This window comes from Stylophora pistillata, chromosome 1 (genome assembly GCF_964205215.1).
Source record: "Stylophora pistillata chromosome 1, jaStyPist1.2, whole genome shotgun sequence".
Classification (NCBI taxonomy): Eukaryota; Metazoa; Cnidaria; class Anthozoa; order Scleractinia; family Pocilloporidae; genus Stylophora; species Stylophora pistillata.
Genome location: NC_142519.1, coordinates 7,704,605 through 7,722,960, shown reverse-complemented (window position 1 = coordinate 7,722,960; position 18,356 = coordinate 7,704,605). Strand labels below are relative to the sequence as shown.

The following is an 18,356-nucleotide window of genomic DNA, read 5'->3' as shown; positions in this document are numbered from 1 at the left end:
CCTAGACCAGGCAAAATTGTCATTGTTGGTAGATCGTAGCATATTCGTTTGTAAAGAGTTGATAGCGGAAATGAGGAATGAAGACCACCCCATATCTTTCTTAGCTCCACAAGCTATGGCAAGTTCTATACCTTATCAGTTAAGATCAGGAAATAACAAAGCCACAACAACAATGAGAAGAACAAAAAGAGCAAATGACTTTTTTTTTACTTTTAGGCATTCCTAGACTTAACTATTATTGTAATACTTACTACAATTATTCTAATTCTAAAAAATTATTATTGCAAATAGACTTTATTATTGGTATTTAGTAAGATTCTTTTTAATGTCCTCGTAAAATTACACTGTTTATTTAGTTATTTTAACTGCCAGAAGTGTTAATAAACTATTATCATCATCATCATCATCATGAACTTGGGGTATTAGTCGGGCTTCCGAAGGAAAGCCCGAGTCTAAAAATGTAAGCCGTTTTAATTGGTCGCCAAAAGGGGAGTCATGGTCCCAAGCGTTCCTTGCGTAAACCACGGAAACTGGGGATAAGAGTGCGACAACTTGTGTTAACGTGAGCTCGCTCCTCGTAAACAATTTAATTTACAGAATGCTGTGTTTTATACGCTCATCCCCCATGAAAACGCATACGCCGTTCGTGGAAGGCCCACGCTAATTAAATGTTGAGTGTTTTGGGAATGAGCCGGCCCACGAACTTCATTGCTTGAAAGCTAGCCAAATGCGGAAAGTTCGTACTTGTTCTCACGAGATAACATATGAGCCATATGTGAGTTCAAACTACTAAAATACTGATAAAACTGTGAAGGCCGATTTAACAACAAACTATTATGCTGAGACGAACACACGAACACCTCGCTGAAAAAATCAATAATGTTCGTGAACAACAGCGAATTGGATAAGGGTACTGACAGAAGCAACTTAAATAGTAAGGTTACATATATAAGCTTAGCTCGTCCGTTAAATATCCTGTTTCTGTTACTGGTTTTTATTTGGTTCAATACTTGTAAAGTACGATTTGGTATTTCGCACTGGTTCATGCGTTAGCGTGCGTTCAACGAGACTTGAAGCACGCGGGAAGTTTGGAGATCACGAGTTAAAGATGCCTAAGAGTTGCTCAAGGCGCAGGTGAGAGCAACTCTGGCTTCTTGAGTGCTTTCCAAACTTCCCAAGTGCTTCAAGTCTCAATGAACGCACAGCTGACACATAAACCAATTGTTTTACCACATTTTCAACGCTTTAGTTTAAGTATAAAGGGCAGAAATTCTCTCTCCTACGCCTCAATGCGTTGTTTATTTATTTTGTTTCGGAAAGGTATTTCGCTTTGCTTCAATAATCTTGTCTCAGATTGGTCAAAAACTGACAGGTGGAAATGACATGCGTGGAAACTGATATGCGTGGAAATGAAGTTAGAGTTGCGATACGAGATGAAACCGTTGATTGTTTTGTTTTCCCTTTCTCTGGGTTCTTTCTCGGGAGTTAAAAAGTCCATTCCCAAAGAAAAAGTAGGCAGATCTTCATCGGCTTCGCTTGTTGCCAAGTCTAAATTAACATTTTTTCGGAAGTTTTTCCCGATTTTTAAGAAAAAAAATGCTGAAGTCACTCGCGAGAAAAAAATTTTTCGTGAGGCTTTTGTTTGCTGACGAAGCCCGAGTAAACGCTCCTCGAGCGTCTAGTTCAGTTAACAACACAAGAGTAATGACGTTGCTAGTCGTCGACATAGCCCTGAAGTTTGTGTCAGTGAGAGAATTACCAGACAAATGATGACTCCACAGTTGTAACTATCCTCCTGGTGATAGTGAAGAGGCTCGACGCATGGCCACTCTGTACATTTCCATCCTGTTTTCACTCTGATTAGCTGACTGCAATAGCGTATCAGAAAAAGGAGGAAGATATAAACAAAACAAAGGATGATGTATGAAATATCGCGAACTTGAAATATAGAAATGGTTACATGTGCCACTTAAATCATATTCGCACCTTTTGTTATCAATCAAGGAGCAAAAGTTGTCACTGGTGCCATGAATTTTCCTTTCATTTGAATGAAGGGGATTAAAGTACCAACGCATGTTCAGTTTCGAATCTACCGCCTGTAAATGGAAATTTCATTTGTTTCAAGCCATCGTGAATCGCACTCTTTTGTCAAATTGTAGATGTAACTAAACTTACCAGTAGTGTCCAGTCCCGAGTTATGATATTCATAGGCACGACTATAACTTCCGTCTGTTTGAAGTTCACATCTTTCCACAAGCGGCGCGTGCTGCCACCCATGGCAACTAACTGGAAAACAGTGGTGTCCACAGCGAAAAAATTGCTATTTTCCAGCTGTATGGACCAGAGATAAGCCTCGATGATCTGTTGGTTAGATAGGGAAATAAAAAATAAAGAAATCAGTATATAAAATTGGAGAATTCAATTATTCAGTCATTCATTCATCTTTATAACGTTGACGTGAGCCAGTCGGGAATATAATCAGGTATACCCTCTCGCAGTTTTCGTTCATCTCTCAGCGTTTGATCTCCTGGTGGTATCAGTGTCCATAAGTCTCCAAACGTTATTTTGGCCGGCCCAAATGTCGCGTCGTCATCCCATCCATCACGGACAGACCACATTTGGTGGCCTGCCTTATTCTTTCGAACAAAGCAGCCTCTGTAAGTTGATCGTCTTTCTCCGGATGATTGCTAAACGAATAATAATAATAAAAAGAAACTCAACATCATGTGGGAGGAGAGATACAATGTAAAAATGTACGTTAATATCTACTATAAGAAGGCTGTTGGCTTACCTAGTTACTTGACAAAATAATATCAAGCGTATCACCTTCTCCAGTACCTTCACCAATAACGTCTTCATCCCGAAACACTATTGTACAATTTCATGGTCAACAATAAAAGCCTCGAAATTTTCACCAATCTATTTACAATTTTTAAGGCAATTTAAATACGTTTATAAAAGAAGTTTCGAAATTTGGCATGGTTTTATGTAGAATGTATCAGGTACTTACACTAGATACATCGCACACTCCTGGTCTGCGATGCTTAACTGGTGGCTCAAAATCATAAGCTTCAGTCAAATCAATACCAATTGCAACTTTGGGTGCTTTTTTCGACTTCGATCTTTTGAATCGTTTGCGAAGAGGTAACTTGGAATGGAAAAGGTTGTGGTATTCCACATTCTTGACCTTTGAGCTACCGCTTTTTTGGGCTTTGGCGAACTGGAAGACCATCTTGTTACACGCAAGCAGCATCCATGGCTTTCATTACATTTTCTAAAGAATCGAGGGCATTTTGGAGGACACTGGCATCTTCAACAACATACGTCAATTCGGGTATGCCCCTGACTTTCTCCTGGACGACTCCTTTTAGCATGATAATCAATTTCTCGTCCTTCTTTGCTTTTGCAGCATTCTCTTTAGGGCTCTCTTCGGTGTGTTCTATAGGTATGTCTTCAAAAGTAACGTCACCTTCACTATCTGTGGTTAGTACGTTCTTGACTTGCTACCTCAGACTGCACGTTGTCAACTTCGCAATTTGTAGATTGAGCTTCATCGAGTTTTGAGCCTGTCAGATGGTCATTGTCCAGGGTAATGAAAACACTGTCACGGTACTGAGAAGGAAGACTCTCCAAGTTCCATTAATCGCCAAAGAAATTGAAGACTTCGAAGAAATGCTTGCATGGATAGTGAAACTTCTCCCACTGCTCACACGTACACTTGGGCTCTCCTAAGTTGACCTCGTGAAAGCGGCTGTGTTGCAAGGGGCTCCATACAGAAAAAAAAACCCTTTACCATGTCTACACATAGAACATCGCACTCCCTCAGATCTCCCGAGCTGAATTTTGCTTTGAGACAATGTTTAATGAAGTGTGGCGGCCGATCATGCAGGTACGATGGTACTGTTGTGTTGAATCTCCTGTATGCGCTACTCAGCTGCACTTTCCCTGAAGATACTTTTGATGGCAATCAGGGATGTAGATCTCAACTAAGATCCCAGAGAGACCATACACAGACTTATCCAGTGAAAGTGGCTGGTACTGGCACTTGAAGGTTTTATTTTGTGCCTCTGTTCCATTATTGGTATCAACAGTGTTGAGCACTTGTCGCTTTCCCATGCAGTTTGCCCAACGAAAAGAACAAGAAAGCCAACCATTGTCGACGTAATTTTTGACATTTTGTTTGTCTTTATACAAAGACAAGTTCTTCAGTGCAGTAACTGCGGAATCGTAGGCGTTGCGTGTGGACAAATTTGCAGCACGCTTCAAATAAGACAACAGCTCCTCCTGCTCCAACGAATTTAAACCATTCTTACTCTTCCTCGCCCATCTTTGCAACGCCCTCATCCTGTGAAAATCACAAATGTAGGCAATCGCTCCCGGAAAATTCTCTTCAATTGCGCCTATTTCAACTATGGAGAAGTCCACCATGAAGTAATTAGGCTGCCATAGGGAATTCCAAGATTTTAAAATAACAAGGGCTTCACTGATCGACCACTGATCTTCATACTCCGTCTTTAACTCAGCAGCCACTTTGTAATCAACATTTGTTCTTACGCAAACGAGGAAGAGGGGGATGGCATACATTGTTGTCTTGTAGGTGGCGTGCATAAATACAAGCTCATAGCCATATCTCCGTAGAAGACGCTGTTGCCATTCTTCCTGGTGAACAAATGGGAAGTTTTGTTGAGGCTGATTTTCCTCTGACCCCTTTATTTCGTCGCCGTCCTTGTTTTCCTTAGCTTTATGAGGCCTAAAGAAAAACTTCGTACATGGCGATTTTTCTTACCACTCCTCGATCTCCTTACGTAAGGATTCTTGACCGTCCTTGCCGTATTTTTTGTGCTGCTATAGCTCTAGAAATGTGATTTCGGAGATCAGCTTTTGTTGAATGGTATCTTCGGTTACTTAGGCGCGGTCGCTTTTCTACTGGAACTCCGCGGAAAAGTTCCTTCTCCACGTAATCTGAAACGCAGCGCCTCACTTCTCCGACGTTGGTGATGCCCTTGCCAACAACCCCAAATATCTTGGAAATAATCCTCCGGTCAACGTTTTGATTTATGCCTGCGGTCTCGCCAACTGGATGTCCATTATGAAGCAAAGAAAGAGGTATGCGCATGTAATGGCACACAGTAGAGTTTCCTAGTACCCCATCCTGTAGATCCTTCTTCATTTTTTCAGCAAGTTTTTTTTTTTTTTTTTGGCGAATCGCAAGCTGTTCTCGGTTTTGCACGCTGCCACATCAACTTCATAGTCTTCATATACCATCTCGTCACGTACTTGTGTCTGGGCGGGGCAATCTAACTTCCTGCTTCCCTGTATTTGCAACTGGTTCTTGTGGTTGTAGTCATGCTCCCCTGGCTTTTTTGCTTTCCAACCGCCTCGTGCGTCCTGTCGAGACAAAGGGTACAAGCCAGGCTTTTAACTTTGTAAGGACAAACGAAAAAAAGACGTAAGTGAGGAAATTTAAGAATGATTATACTTGCTACTCACCTTTAAAAGTCCATGCAAACGATGCCATGTCTGAGACCCGAGAATCCTAAATGGGCGGCCCTCAAAAAATATGGGAGTATTCCCCTTCTTGTCGTCCCTCGCAGGCGGCGCTAGTTCAAACTAAGGATATCTCAGTCAAAAAACTGTGGCTTCTATGGAATGGTAGGACGACTTCTTTAGTATATTGGATAGATCTAACTAGCTAGACACCATTTATCCCGAAATCGATTGACTATTGTTATAATAGGCAACTCTGTTTTTATGAGACGCGTAAAAACAGTTGAGTCGACCAGGTCACGCCACCGTCCGTTAACAACAATACTGGCCAATAATAGCATTAAACTGCTCAATGTCAATCCGAGATTTTCATCATATATTAACCACCAGGCAATTAATACATTTGCATCCGCACATTTGTGTTTTAGAGAGTAGTGAGCGGTTTTTTTTTTTTTTTTTTTGATTATTTAGGAACGTCCAGGAGTCTGAATGAAAATACTTCTGAAAGGGTGATGACATTCACTTAGTGTCTTTTTGTTTTTCTCTCGCCTAAAAGTTGGGAGGTGGCGTAAGGCTTCTTTAATTTATTTTTTCTTACTAGCGAATATTCGAAAGGATGCAACTTTTAACTGAACCAAGAAAAGTTAGATGGTAATTTCTCCGCTCGCGTAGCACTGTTGAATTTTTCTTACATGAGTGATTTGAGTTGAACTGAGACTTCCCTCGAAAATATGGATAATGAACTCATGATCAACAGCTCAGTTATTTGTCTCGTTTACAGGTGTCTCTGGTATGTTTAGTGTGGATTGGTAAGAAGAGGCGATTCCAGTTCTGCTTTGTGTCGTACGATTACTACACGGGTCGCGGGGAGAAAACGCGATGAAATACGAAAAGTGGTGATGCAACAAATAGAATTAAACTCCCTCTGCAAGTTCGTGCGTTTATGCTCACCGAAACCACCTAAAGTCAAAAAGGAGAACGTAATTCAGTTTCTAGGGTTGCTTAACGTTTTGTATATGTTAATTCAATCCTTTTCATAATGTCTAGATCCAAAGAATACGACATTTTGAATTAATTTTGTCGTGCATATCCCATTGTGTGGATTTCATCGCTTGCTTAGTTATCCCGAAAAAAAAAAAAAAACCAGTGTCCCGTTTCTGCTCCCCTTAAAGTAACGCAAAGGTCCTTTGTTTTCTCTTTGTTTTGTTCTGTTTTTGTTGTTTTTTATGTCTTATCAACAAACATCTGCGATTGATGAATTTTTCCTATCGAACATGGAGGACAAGTGAAAGGTTATTTTCTTTTTTTCTTCCCCCTAAAGCCTGAGACTCAATTTCCTTCGTATGCTAAGCTCCTTTAGTATTTGTTTTCTTGTAAGTTTGTTTTTTTGTTATGTCTTATCAATCGACATCTGTCATGAAATGTAATGTACCTTAGCACCACACAGGTTATGTGAAAAAGGTGTAGTCGTCTCTTTTCTTTCATTATCCACTTCTGCTTTACTTTTTATGTCTTTTTGAAGTGGTAAGGTCACCTATATTTCTGCACGCAGGACTCTCTCAATAATGTGATTCTTCATCGTCGCATATCCACGAGGGATGCGATATTCCTATAAAACCATGATAATCTATCTCCATTTCGCTTTCTAGTTTGAAGGTCACGTAATTTTCTGCACGCCAGCATAAGCACCCTTCATTTTTTATATAAAAAAAGATTACATTATCACCAAAGAGAACTAGTTTAATATAGTAATTGAAGTATCAGGACAGCTGTATCTTTGGAGTGTATGAGGTGACACAGGTCCGCAGATGCATTGCTATCAAAGGCTGGGAACGCATCAAGTCTGGTCAGTTACGTAGACAGGTGAATTTCGTCTTTTTTTCGTGGAAAAGTCAGGAGTACAGTAATTCTATCTCGGTGGGGGATAGAGGGCTTATTGAGGCCACAAGTGTAATAATTAGCCTCAAATGTAATAAATGGCTTCAAATGTAATTACAGTAGGCCTCAAATGTAATCACTGGCTCCAAATGTAATAACAGTTGGCCTCAAATGTAATAACAGTTGACCTCAAATGTATTAACAGTTGGCCTCAAATGTAATAACAGTTGGCCTCGAACGTAATAAATGGCTCCAGACGAAAAAGTACAACAAAATTAACTCTCAAACAGAACATATATAAGGTGGACGTCACAAGTTACGTGATAATGAAAAAAAAGGTTTTTTTGCGAAAATGGACAAATCGAGAATTTGATTTACTCAAACTGATATCCTATATTCCAAGTAAACTTAATAAGCTTTACGTGATCAAACCAACACCGCGGAAATACGTTTTTTTTTTGGGCACGATACAGTATTTTACTGGTAGGCGGACACCTTAAAGAAACCATGAAATGCCGATAATTTTTACAATGTTTTCGCCATGAGTCTAATCGACAGCGGCAAAACTTAGAAAGAATACTGCAATAATTTTGCAACTATTCAAAAAGTGAGCCTTGAGACGGCTCACTTTTTGAATAGTTCTTATGCTCAATTATATTATATATTTTGCCAAAGCCGAACTGAAGCTGTACACGATATGAAATTGTTGTTTTCGCCGGCGGCTCCGTGGCAACTAAGTTTTGATTATAAAAGGGCTTATGCACTAAGGCTAAAAATGAGGCGGTTTCTGAATGGCTGGGCGGTGATTCGAGGACGTTGCATACCAGATTTGTAAAGCAATGGCTTGAACCATATAAATCGGCATGTCAACGGCATTTTGGTCAGATCCGTCGAGAAGACAAAACATTGGTACTCGTGTAAGTAGCACGGCTATCCTATCTCCATTCGTTAATTATTACCGAATTTTCTTTTTACGTATAAAACTGGAACACACTGCCGTAACATGTGTAGGATTGAAGCCTCCAAAGTACAAGAACTGACCTCAAAAAGAGGAAGAATAATCCGAGGTATGTTTTAAGTACAAAATGTCCAAGTTAATGATAATAAATAAGGTTTTCACCTTCCCCCTTTGTTGCTGTTTTTCAGAGCTGCAAATAGTTTACTTTCCCAACAAGCATGTCTTCTTTTTATGCTACCTTTCCCTCTCTAATTATTTCATTTCTTTCTTTACTAACCTGCTGCCACCTGCAACATAAAATGTACTGAGCTAACAGAATACCTCTGCTTTATTTAGCTCCCTGATTCACAAAGTAACATTACCATCTTGGTACTAGAAGAAAACAAATTTTTAATAAACAAAAGTACTGTAAAGTAAAATAATTTTTAGAATTTAATTTAATTGATTTATGTGAGTAAAACACTGTATTGTCTTTTCTTGTATTGCAACAGCTTTCAATGAGTCAACCGTCATCTAAACTTGATTTCCTATATCCAGAAGCTGTATGAGTTGTGGAAAAAAGAACTCCTGCCTGGTGTTTATGGAGGTGATGATGGTGGTAGCAAAGAACACAATGATTAAAGTGATTAATCTTCCAAATTAAAAATATCAAAGGAAAATTATTAAAGTAATTAAAGAGAAACCTGTTTGTTAAAAATGTTTAGTAGAAAATTGATTAGATCACGTCAGCTGTCATGATCAATTCCCAGTCAACACTAAGTCATGAGAAGTAACAAAAGCTTATAATTAGCCTGTGTAAAGGTGTTTTGGTTATATCAACAAAGTTGAAATTGTAAATTGGCCATCGTAGAGAGTTGAAAAGCTAAACAGTGCACAGGTGTGCCCATCCAGTCAAATAAATATCAGGGAAGGGATATTCCCGAACGTGAACAACGACAGAACCACACAGATGTCCTTTTCCCAATTTATTACAGAGGAGGGGAGCAGTTGTATGCAGGCTAGTTGTAGTTAATAAGCAATTTTCGGCTAGTTTGACCAATATGCATATATTTTGCCACCAGGATCTATGATGTCTTAAAAAAAAAAATGGTTATGAGTCAAGTAGGAATATTTCATAACAATGTTCTGTGGGGATATGATGAAATATTACTGATGAGGATCATAATTAACTCCTTACAGTGGTTCAGGGCATGGGATGTGTGTGATTCCTTAAGCACATACAAACTATGTAAAGCAAAGCAAAGCGAATCTAAAAAAAGGTAAATGAATGGAAGAAGAAGAGTACCTGATTATTTGCATAAGCTAACGTGATGCACATGGTGGAATACATATTAGGTAAACTTTCATGTGCCTGTGAAAGTTTCAAATAACTGAGTTATAAAAAAACAAATGAAATAAACCAGTGGATTTCATTGAAAACGCTTTCGGGTAAACAAATACAGCTGTTTGGGAAATTAAAGTTAGCAGTTGTAGTAACAGGTACAAGCAAACGCAAAGACTTCATACAAGAAAATGTGTTAATGAGGCGATCATGTTGAACGGTCTCAAATATTACATTTTCAACGCTCCCAATGCATCGCCTTAAGTAGTCTTTGTCGAGCCTTGGCGCAGCAAACAAATAACATTTTTTTTTTTTCGATTTCCACTCCCTTCGTAAATATCACCATTATATGAGCTTAAACGGACTCTTTTCTCTTCACCAGAGATAACTTGTTGATAAAACTGCAAGTATATGAAATGAACAAATGTTTTCATATTTTGATTACGAACGGCAGGCACAAATAATAGATTTCATCCGTTCTAAAAGGCACAGAAACTTAGAAAGGTGAAATGGCGAAAAACCGAGTCTATAAAGGCAAAATTCTCATCCAATCGAATGGTTTATAAAACGAAACTCGAAACGAAGCTCAAAACGTCAGCTTTTGTAATTGTTACGGTGGCCAATTTACCATTTCAATTTTGTTGATATATCCGAATTTCGTTACTCCCACCGACGCAGCCCCAAACAGTTTCTTTCGAAACTATCTGCCTTTATCGGTTTATAAAACGAACACGCACCGCATGTCGGCGCAAAGTGAGTGTGAATATTTCACAACACAATAATTACCTGTATCGCTTCATGTTAATTACACTTAAAAATTCAACCAGTCTTCAGACTAGCTGGGAAGTATCTTGCATAACCTATCTTCTACATTGTTTGGATAACTATCGCTGTTTTTGACAATTCTGAAGGCGTGGGCGAGCGAAGAGCCACCATCACACTTCGTAATGACGGTCAGCTAACGTCAGCAAACAGCACACAACTCCAAACAAAATGACTCTCTGGTACTGCTATTTGTTAAGATGTGGCTTGAGTATTAAAAAAGCAGTCAAAGAGTCAATTCTCACAAAAAATGAGACGTATTATGTATATGTTCCAACTTAAAACAAAGCAAAAAACCGATATTTTCATCCAACTCGCTCGAGTAGCACATCGAAGCGCTTGGCAGCCCAAAGTTGATGACCACTGACCAGTGTGACGTCACAAAAACATATTTCCGCCGTATTGATCAAACCACGTCTATCGGATAACAGTAAAAGGACGAATGGGGAATAGGAAATTGAAGCAGAAAAACTGAAAATTGGGAATTAAAAATGACAAATTACTGATTGTCAATTTTATATCATAACTGAAAATATTTTTAATTTGGTGCATAGTTTCAATGAACCATTGAAGTTTTGAAAAGAATGTGAATATTTATTTCGTTTTCAGGACCGTAAGGGGATCTAAGGGTAACTATTCATAATGCGCGTGGGCGAGTCAAAATACAAAATTCGAAGGTTTTTCTTTCATTCTTATCAAAGAAGATGTTTCTTTGCAGCTTAAAAAATGAAAGGGAATACATCAAGGTGAGCGGTTTTCAAGTAGTTTTAAAACGGGTTATTTGTTAAATCAGAATATCTGTTAGTTTCCCTCACTGGCTCAGTTCGTTCACATTTGGTTCAAGTACAAAAACGAATTATTCTTTTATTTTTTATCTTTGGTCCGGCTTAACGCGATAGCCGTTACGTGATAGCTTTGGAGATGAAAATAATAGATTAACCACCCGTGACGGCGAAGAAAGATACTTCCATTTCACGGAGATAAAAAAATACTTAGGTTGAACAAATAGTTTCTCTGAGCATTTTGGGAGTATTCCCTCAAATTTTATGCAAACCCTCGGCTGCATCTCGGATTTGCATAACTGCCTCAAATTCTCCTCACCACCCCTCCCTCCCCCTTAATTTAGATGAGGCTATACAAATCGTCTATTACTTAGTAGTAAATATAACCATCCGTCTTGAAATTACTGGAAAACCGCCCACCCGCCATGTATTCCCTTTCAATTTTATAGTGCTAGGAATTTGTTTTCTATGTTAAAAAATGGAAAAAGAATCTTTAAAGATTAGATTTCGATTCACCCTGTGCATTAGTATTCTTCCTTCTTTAATCCACGCACGATTAAAAAGGAAAGTCATTAATTTGTTTCTAGTCTATAAGGATAAGTAAATTTGATAAAACATTAGCAAAACAATTCATTTCTTTTTAATAATTGACTATTTTCTAAAAGCTTAAGGAGAGATAACCGTCCAAAAGAAAAAAGGTAAAGATGTGTTCTGTTACCGGGGACGCCGAATGCTTCGACTCTCTGAAGTCGATAAACTTGTGGCAGGGGAATTTAATTTGAGCGCACTAAAGGATCATGCGCACGAAAGCTAGTGAGCAACTTGCGACATACGTTTGTGGGACTAACGCTAAAGTTCAAAACATCCTGAACTCTGATACCCTTCACTACAGAAAAAATGCTATATTTCTCAACAATTTACACTCAAACCCATTCATGCTCAAGATGTTCAAACAAGGCATCAGGTGAATTTAATGAAAATGGACAAGGGTGGAACAGTGTCTCTGAGTGACAAATCATACCTGCATGTATCATCGGTAATGGACGTTTTTAGTCGATGCGTCTGGCTGCGTGCAGTCAGAGAAATGAGTAGCAAGGTTACCTCTGACGAACTGGAAAATAGTTTTTTAGAGCACGGACCACCGTGCGTAATTCAAAGTGACCAGTGCGGGGAATTTAAGGGCGCTGTGAAAAGACTATGACGCCGCATCAACATATAGCTAATATACAGTCGATGCTTTCATCCACAATCAAAAGGGAAGGTTGAGAGAAGCCACAGGTCACTTCGATCAAAATAGAGTACGACTTCTTAAAAATGGGAAAAAATGCTTTAACTGGACGGAAAATTTGAGTAATTATCAGCCAATTCTAAATAAAGACCCAAAAGAGGTATTAGGATATTAGACACCTGTTGAGGTCTACTTCGCTCGAAGAAGTAATTCACTTGATAGGACATTGACCCCAGGAATAGAAAAAGAACTACTTAAGAATAAGAGAAAGTGTAACCCTAGCTATGCAGATAGAAAGCACCGACAAAAACATGTACAGTCGTTAGAAAGGATACTCACACCGCCACAGTAAGGTGTGACAGGAGAATGAAACAGGCGTACGCAAGAACCAATCCACCCTCAAAATATGCTGTCAACGAGGAAGTGTGTGTGCGCCTTTGTGGTAAAGGGTGGCTTCAAAAGAAGCGTTGCGTTACTGTGGCGGTCATTGAAAAGAGAAATTTAAAGAGGCACCCATATAAAGTGTTGTAAACGTCCTCCGAAACCGGAAAAAAAAAAAAAAAAAAAAAAAACAAGAAGAAGTGGCTGGAAGTTGGTGATTTAACGAGTTTAACCTTACGAGAAGACAAAAACAAACAAAGAGTGGCAAAGCTTTCAAAACAGCGAAAAGAAAACCATTGTGCTAAATTTCTTATCCCTATGGAAAAGGAAGACTACGGGAAAATATATAATAGAGGATGAAGTATTTGTAATTATGTACTATCCCCGTGGAAATGGAAATTGTCAATTTGCAGCTTTAGCACAGATCAGTCAAGTGGTCTTGGCATCTTAAAGTCTCCTGAAAATTCGACTGATGGGAAAGTTGAATACTTGGAAAGTAATCCCCTCAATCATGATGGATTCCCGTCATTAGAACTGGTTCTGGAATATGAAGCTTGAGACGATTACCTTTTATACATGATGCAGAACCAAACGTTTGGGGATTAGCTTACTCTATATGCAGCAGAAAATCTGCATAACGTCGACGTTCATGTTCTCCATTCTCTTGCTGTTGGGGCTAATCACACATTTAACCCCTCATCCAGCATCCCTCTCGCTACCGTCTATCTTGGCCACTTCACTGAAAATCGCGGAGAACATTATTTCAGTCTTACCCCGGGTGTTCAAAACAGTATCGGTGGCTGTAATGACTTCATGGAGGATGAGGACGATGGTGGTGATGCCATAACTGATGACGACAGACCTAATGTTGCTGATGTTGCTGACGATGTTGTGGAGGACGTGACTCAGATAACGCCATTGCAGGTAGAGTTCCAGGCACAGATGATTCACAAGATCAGTAATTTTTGAACAAAGATGTTTTAGAGATAATTATCAAACTAGCGTTTGCACCTTCCCTTTCACGAAAGATAACTTAAAAGGTGTGAACAAATTCTTTAGATCAACGGCTGATAATGTGCCTTGTCCCAGAGTATACATACCAGAGCTCCTTGATCGCGGTACGGCTATCAGCGGGCGGAAAATCGTAATGCTGAAAGGGAGAGGAAGTGGTGCTGTTGTACGCCTGCAGCAAATACTACGATCTTCAAAATGGCACTAGGCATGGCTTCAGTTAGAGCCACAACCGCATGGATAGTTCTTGATAACGCGCATACACTGGAAGCATGCAAAGACTCAGAAAAACTAGCATACTCCACTATTTCACTGTTGTAGTTAGGTACAGAGGACGCACATGCTTTTTTTTTTTTTACGTTATCAATAAGTTCGGTTACTTTTGCTGTGTATTAATTATCTTGTCACGGCAGCTCAGGTTCAGAGGATCTATTTTGTTTGGACAATAAATCACAAGACTAAGGTCAGTTTTTGTCTTTTGTCGATACGCATCATACATATTTTCATAATCGCCAAGGAGAGATGTCATGCGGTAATCAGCAAGGTAAGTTTAATCATTTAGAGCGTTTAAGTTTTTTGTTCAACGGCTTGGTTGCAATATGCCAGATATAGCCAAGCTGTATAAAATTTTCCTTGACTATTGACATCATCACAAATGCCAAATTTCAATTTCTGACGGCCACGTGACTGATGACATCATCAAATACTGATGACATGAACTTGCTTATTTTCAGTAATTGATCACTAAGTCCAAGTTTAGTCCTCATCCATCTATTTATTAAAAAAAGTAAAAAAAAAAAAAACAAAACAACTGTTTTTTCCTAGTGACGCCCCAAAATATGTTTGCAGACTGAGTTATCGCAGAACGTATGGTTTACTGACTTTTGCGTCACTTATTACATTTGAGGCCAACTGTTATTACATTTGAAGACAGTTATTACATTTAACGCCAAGTGTTATTACATTTGGAGCCCGTTATTACATTAGAGGCCAACTGTTATTACATTTGAAGGCAGTTATTACATTTGAGGCCAATTATTACACTTGTGGCCTCAACAGGTATACTGATAAAATTTCTGAAATCTGTGGAATACTATATCCTTACTTCATTCCGAAAAAAGTGTTATAAATGTAATAGTCAAAATTAATCATAATATCTTACACAAAACCGCGAAAAAAGGTGTAAAATAATCTCCTGACTACACACGAGAGAAATAATCTTACTTACATATCCCTGCTCTCTTGTTTTCCTTTAAAAGTTTTACTACCATTTGAAGCTGTCCAAGTTTTTCCTGTATCTCTTTCAGGGAGCCTCCTTTGTCGATATGGCAAGGCATCGCGGCTGCATGCTTCGAAGCAAAGAGATTTGTCTTCATAAAAAGCACCGCTAGCAGTAAAGTGGAACTTAGGGAAACAGAAGTCATTCTGATGCGTGAGGCTTGATCCAATCCAGTAAAAGCTGCACTGATCGGTTTCAATAAAGTTTCAGACTAGAAATTTAATAAATGAACGGATGAAAAAATCAGACAGTAATAAGATTAAATAATTCAGCGAGGAATGGGGTTCTTACCTGCAATGGAAGCAGCCATCCTACTGTCATACAGAAATTGTCTGCAGAACCAGCGAAATCACGAGCACGCCTTCAGGTAGATCGAGGGATCTTAAACTCTATATGAGCAGAGTGTATCCCAATCTATTAAGCATACCCTGTACCAGGTACCTAGGGTACAGACATGTAGTTAGGAAATGGTCTGTTGCCAGCAGTTGTATCAAATGCATCAAGTGTATTACATTTGCTCCCTTCCCTCTTTGTTTTATTTACATGGTATTCCTCACATGATTTCCTGTGAGTTGCTCCAGATTCTTTTTTTTTTTTTTTCCGTTTCATCTGTCTCATCACTGACACTTTACTTGGGTCTTCAAGATTATTTGGAATAAGGCTGTCACGTTGGTGCCAGCTGTCATTTTTGTTATCAGATCATGTTTGAGAAGCTCTCAGGAAACGATCGGAGCAAGAATTATCCGCACAGTGTATTGCTATAAACCGGACAACAGTAGATTACTCTCGGGATCAACAGCGATTTGATTTGTCAAACTAGAAGAACTTAGTGCGCAAACTCACAGCGTAACAGCCCTCTAAAATCATCACAAATCTATTCCTTTACTCAATCACCACCCGTGTCATCTCTTTGGCCACATGATGACCAAATGGAAGATAGGCCTCGAGTAGTCTTAAGGAGGAAGTTGTATAAACGTTCTCATTCGAAAGCTGGTTGAGGCAACAAAGTAAACAGTATTGGTCAGAATGTGTCTCTTCGATAATATCAGGTTTAGAGTCATGAACCATGCAGGCCATGAACAAGAACAAGATGAAGGAGTAACATTTGGCAGTCTGGTTATTGTAGACTTAATGTGTAGCTTGAGAGGATACACAAACATAACATAGGCAAAGATGTACGTAAATGATTAGAAAATCGTGATTAAACAAGCTCGATTGTGTAATTTCGGATCCAAAACAAACAAGATACGATGTAAAAGACGTCAAATTGGCATTGTAATTGCCAACTCCATCTGAAAGGACGTGGGAAAAAAAAAAAACATTATTAAGCTCTTGCAAAAAGCAAGGGGAGATAAGAGGTATATATTTTCTCATGTAATGCGTATTGGGAAATTACTTGGCTTTCTGGGGAAAAACCAAGTTTAAAATACGGTCACGGTCGTAGTTTATCTTTAGAAAAGGCACTTCCGGCGTTTCTGCGCGGGCACTGGTTATCAGACAATCGAAACAGAAGTCTTCTAAAAGGAATTTTCGGTTACTGGTTGTTGTCGTTGTTGCTATTATTTTTGTTTCGTTCTGTTTGTTTGTTTATTCTTCAACAGGTAAAACCCAAATTCGAGTCGGCATGTTCCTGCAAAACTCAACTCCATTTCACCGTGAAATGTATGTTTTGAAAGGGCATTATCAATTACTTGCGTCTAGCCGTTGATTTTTATAATTTGCGTCGTAACGCGACGATCTTTGTTCACATTTTTTCCTGCTTATAATTGAAAACGAACCTCCAATTACAATTCTTCTGCCTCGAAAGATGTGCATTATTTGTGACAAAATATATCATTTGTGACCGCAGGTTTCATTTTTTTTTCACTGAGTAAAATTAGATATTCGCGGCAGTCAATTCCACGAATATTGAAAAGCAAAACGATTATATTTTCGTCCCCTGGTTACTCCCACCGACGCAGCACCACAGTTTCTTCAGAAAGTTACCCCTCTATATTCGTTTGACATAAGATTATTGAGTTAAATGAATCAACCAAAGACTTTTAACTGTGCCAACGGCTCGGGTTTTCAATCAGATTGTAAACAACGAAAAAATTCACAGTAGTTTTGGGTTTGTATCTAAACTCGCATTTTTTTGTCAAAAAATATGTTCTGAGATGAAAATTTAAAGATGAAAATAAACAATTTTCACAAATTGTCTATTTTCATCTTTACATGCCCAATTTGGAGGCTGGTTGGCTGCATGTGATGCTTTAATGCATGTGATGCTTTAATGTGACAGCGTGATGCTGTTAGTGAGCTTCTATGCGCTAGCTGATGTTTGGCTGTGTAGCCGCGTGATGCGGTTCCAGTCAATACCCACTAATTGATCCTTGCTCACCATAGAGTCTCCTGTAGCTCAGTGGTTAGAGCATCCGACTAGATCACGGAGGGTCGTGGGTTCAAATCCCATCTGGAAACTCGAGATGAAAATTGGCGTGTAAAAAGTGAAACTCAATTGAAATAACTTAGGTAAATCCCGAAGTGTTTTCGACAAAAGGGGAAGGAACTACGCAGGCTGCTAAATCCTCACGTGCGAAATTGGCCTTGAAATTAACCCCTACCGTTGTTTTTCTGCAACGGTTTAAAAATTTTATCGTAGTTAAACTGCACGATATAGATACGCTCTTTTCTTTTGCCTGATTTTGCTTCAACGAAGCCCGTTTGAGGATGCAAAGAATCTTAAAAAACTAATTCGGCTGAAAGTTCTACGCTGAAGTAGACAGATTTTCATCATTGCCATCAGCGGTACTCTACCCCTCCCCCCCCACCCTTCCCCGCCAAATGTAAACTTAACTCCTAATTCACCCGTTTACACTACTGGCTAGACTTTATGCGTTCCCGCTGAGCTGTTTAGTACTTGTACCACCGCATAAACTCCAAAATGAATGCAAGTGTTCGATCTGTTACTCCAATTACGATATGCTAGTTTTCTCCAGTGATAATGCCACCTTAATTATACCCAAATATTTATGTAGAGAACGATTCATTAGCATTTGAAAAATTTTAGGGTACCTTACGAGCGGAAAACTACTAGGCAATCAAACTTGAAGTGAAATTGAGGATATAGTGTCATGGTTCATAGGAAAGTTACATCCCTCTCTGTAGCGTTTACGGCGACCAAAATCTAAATCCTCAAGTTCAAGGGCGTGTCGCTCCAAAACGCGGTT

General features: G+C 39.0%; 1 protein-coding gene across 1 annotated transcript in view; it reads right to left on the bottom strand.

The window, feature by feature from the left end:
• LOC148741089 (angiopoietin-related protein 7-like) overlaps positions 1 to 15,292 on the bottom strand; it is a 56,503-nt gene extending 41,211 nt beyond the window's left edge. Inside the window, exon 1 of the mRNA XM_088756956.1 lies at positions 15,097 to 15,292. Coding sequence (XP_088613082.1) covers positions 15,097 to 15,292 — 196 coding nt within the window. The remainder of the gene's footprint in view (positions 1 to 15,096) is intronic.
• Positions 15,293 to 18,356: the final 3,064 nt, after the last annotated feature.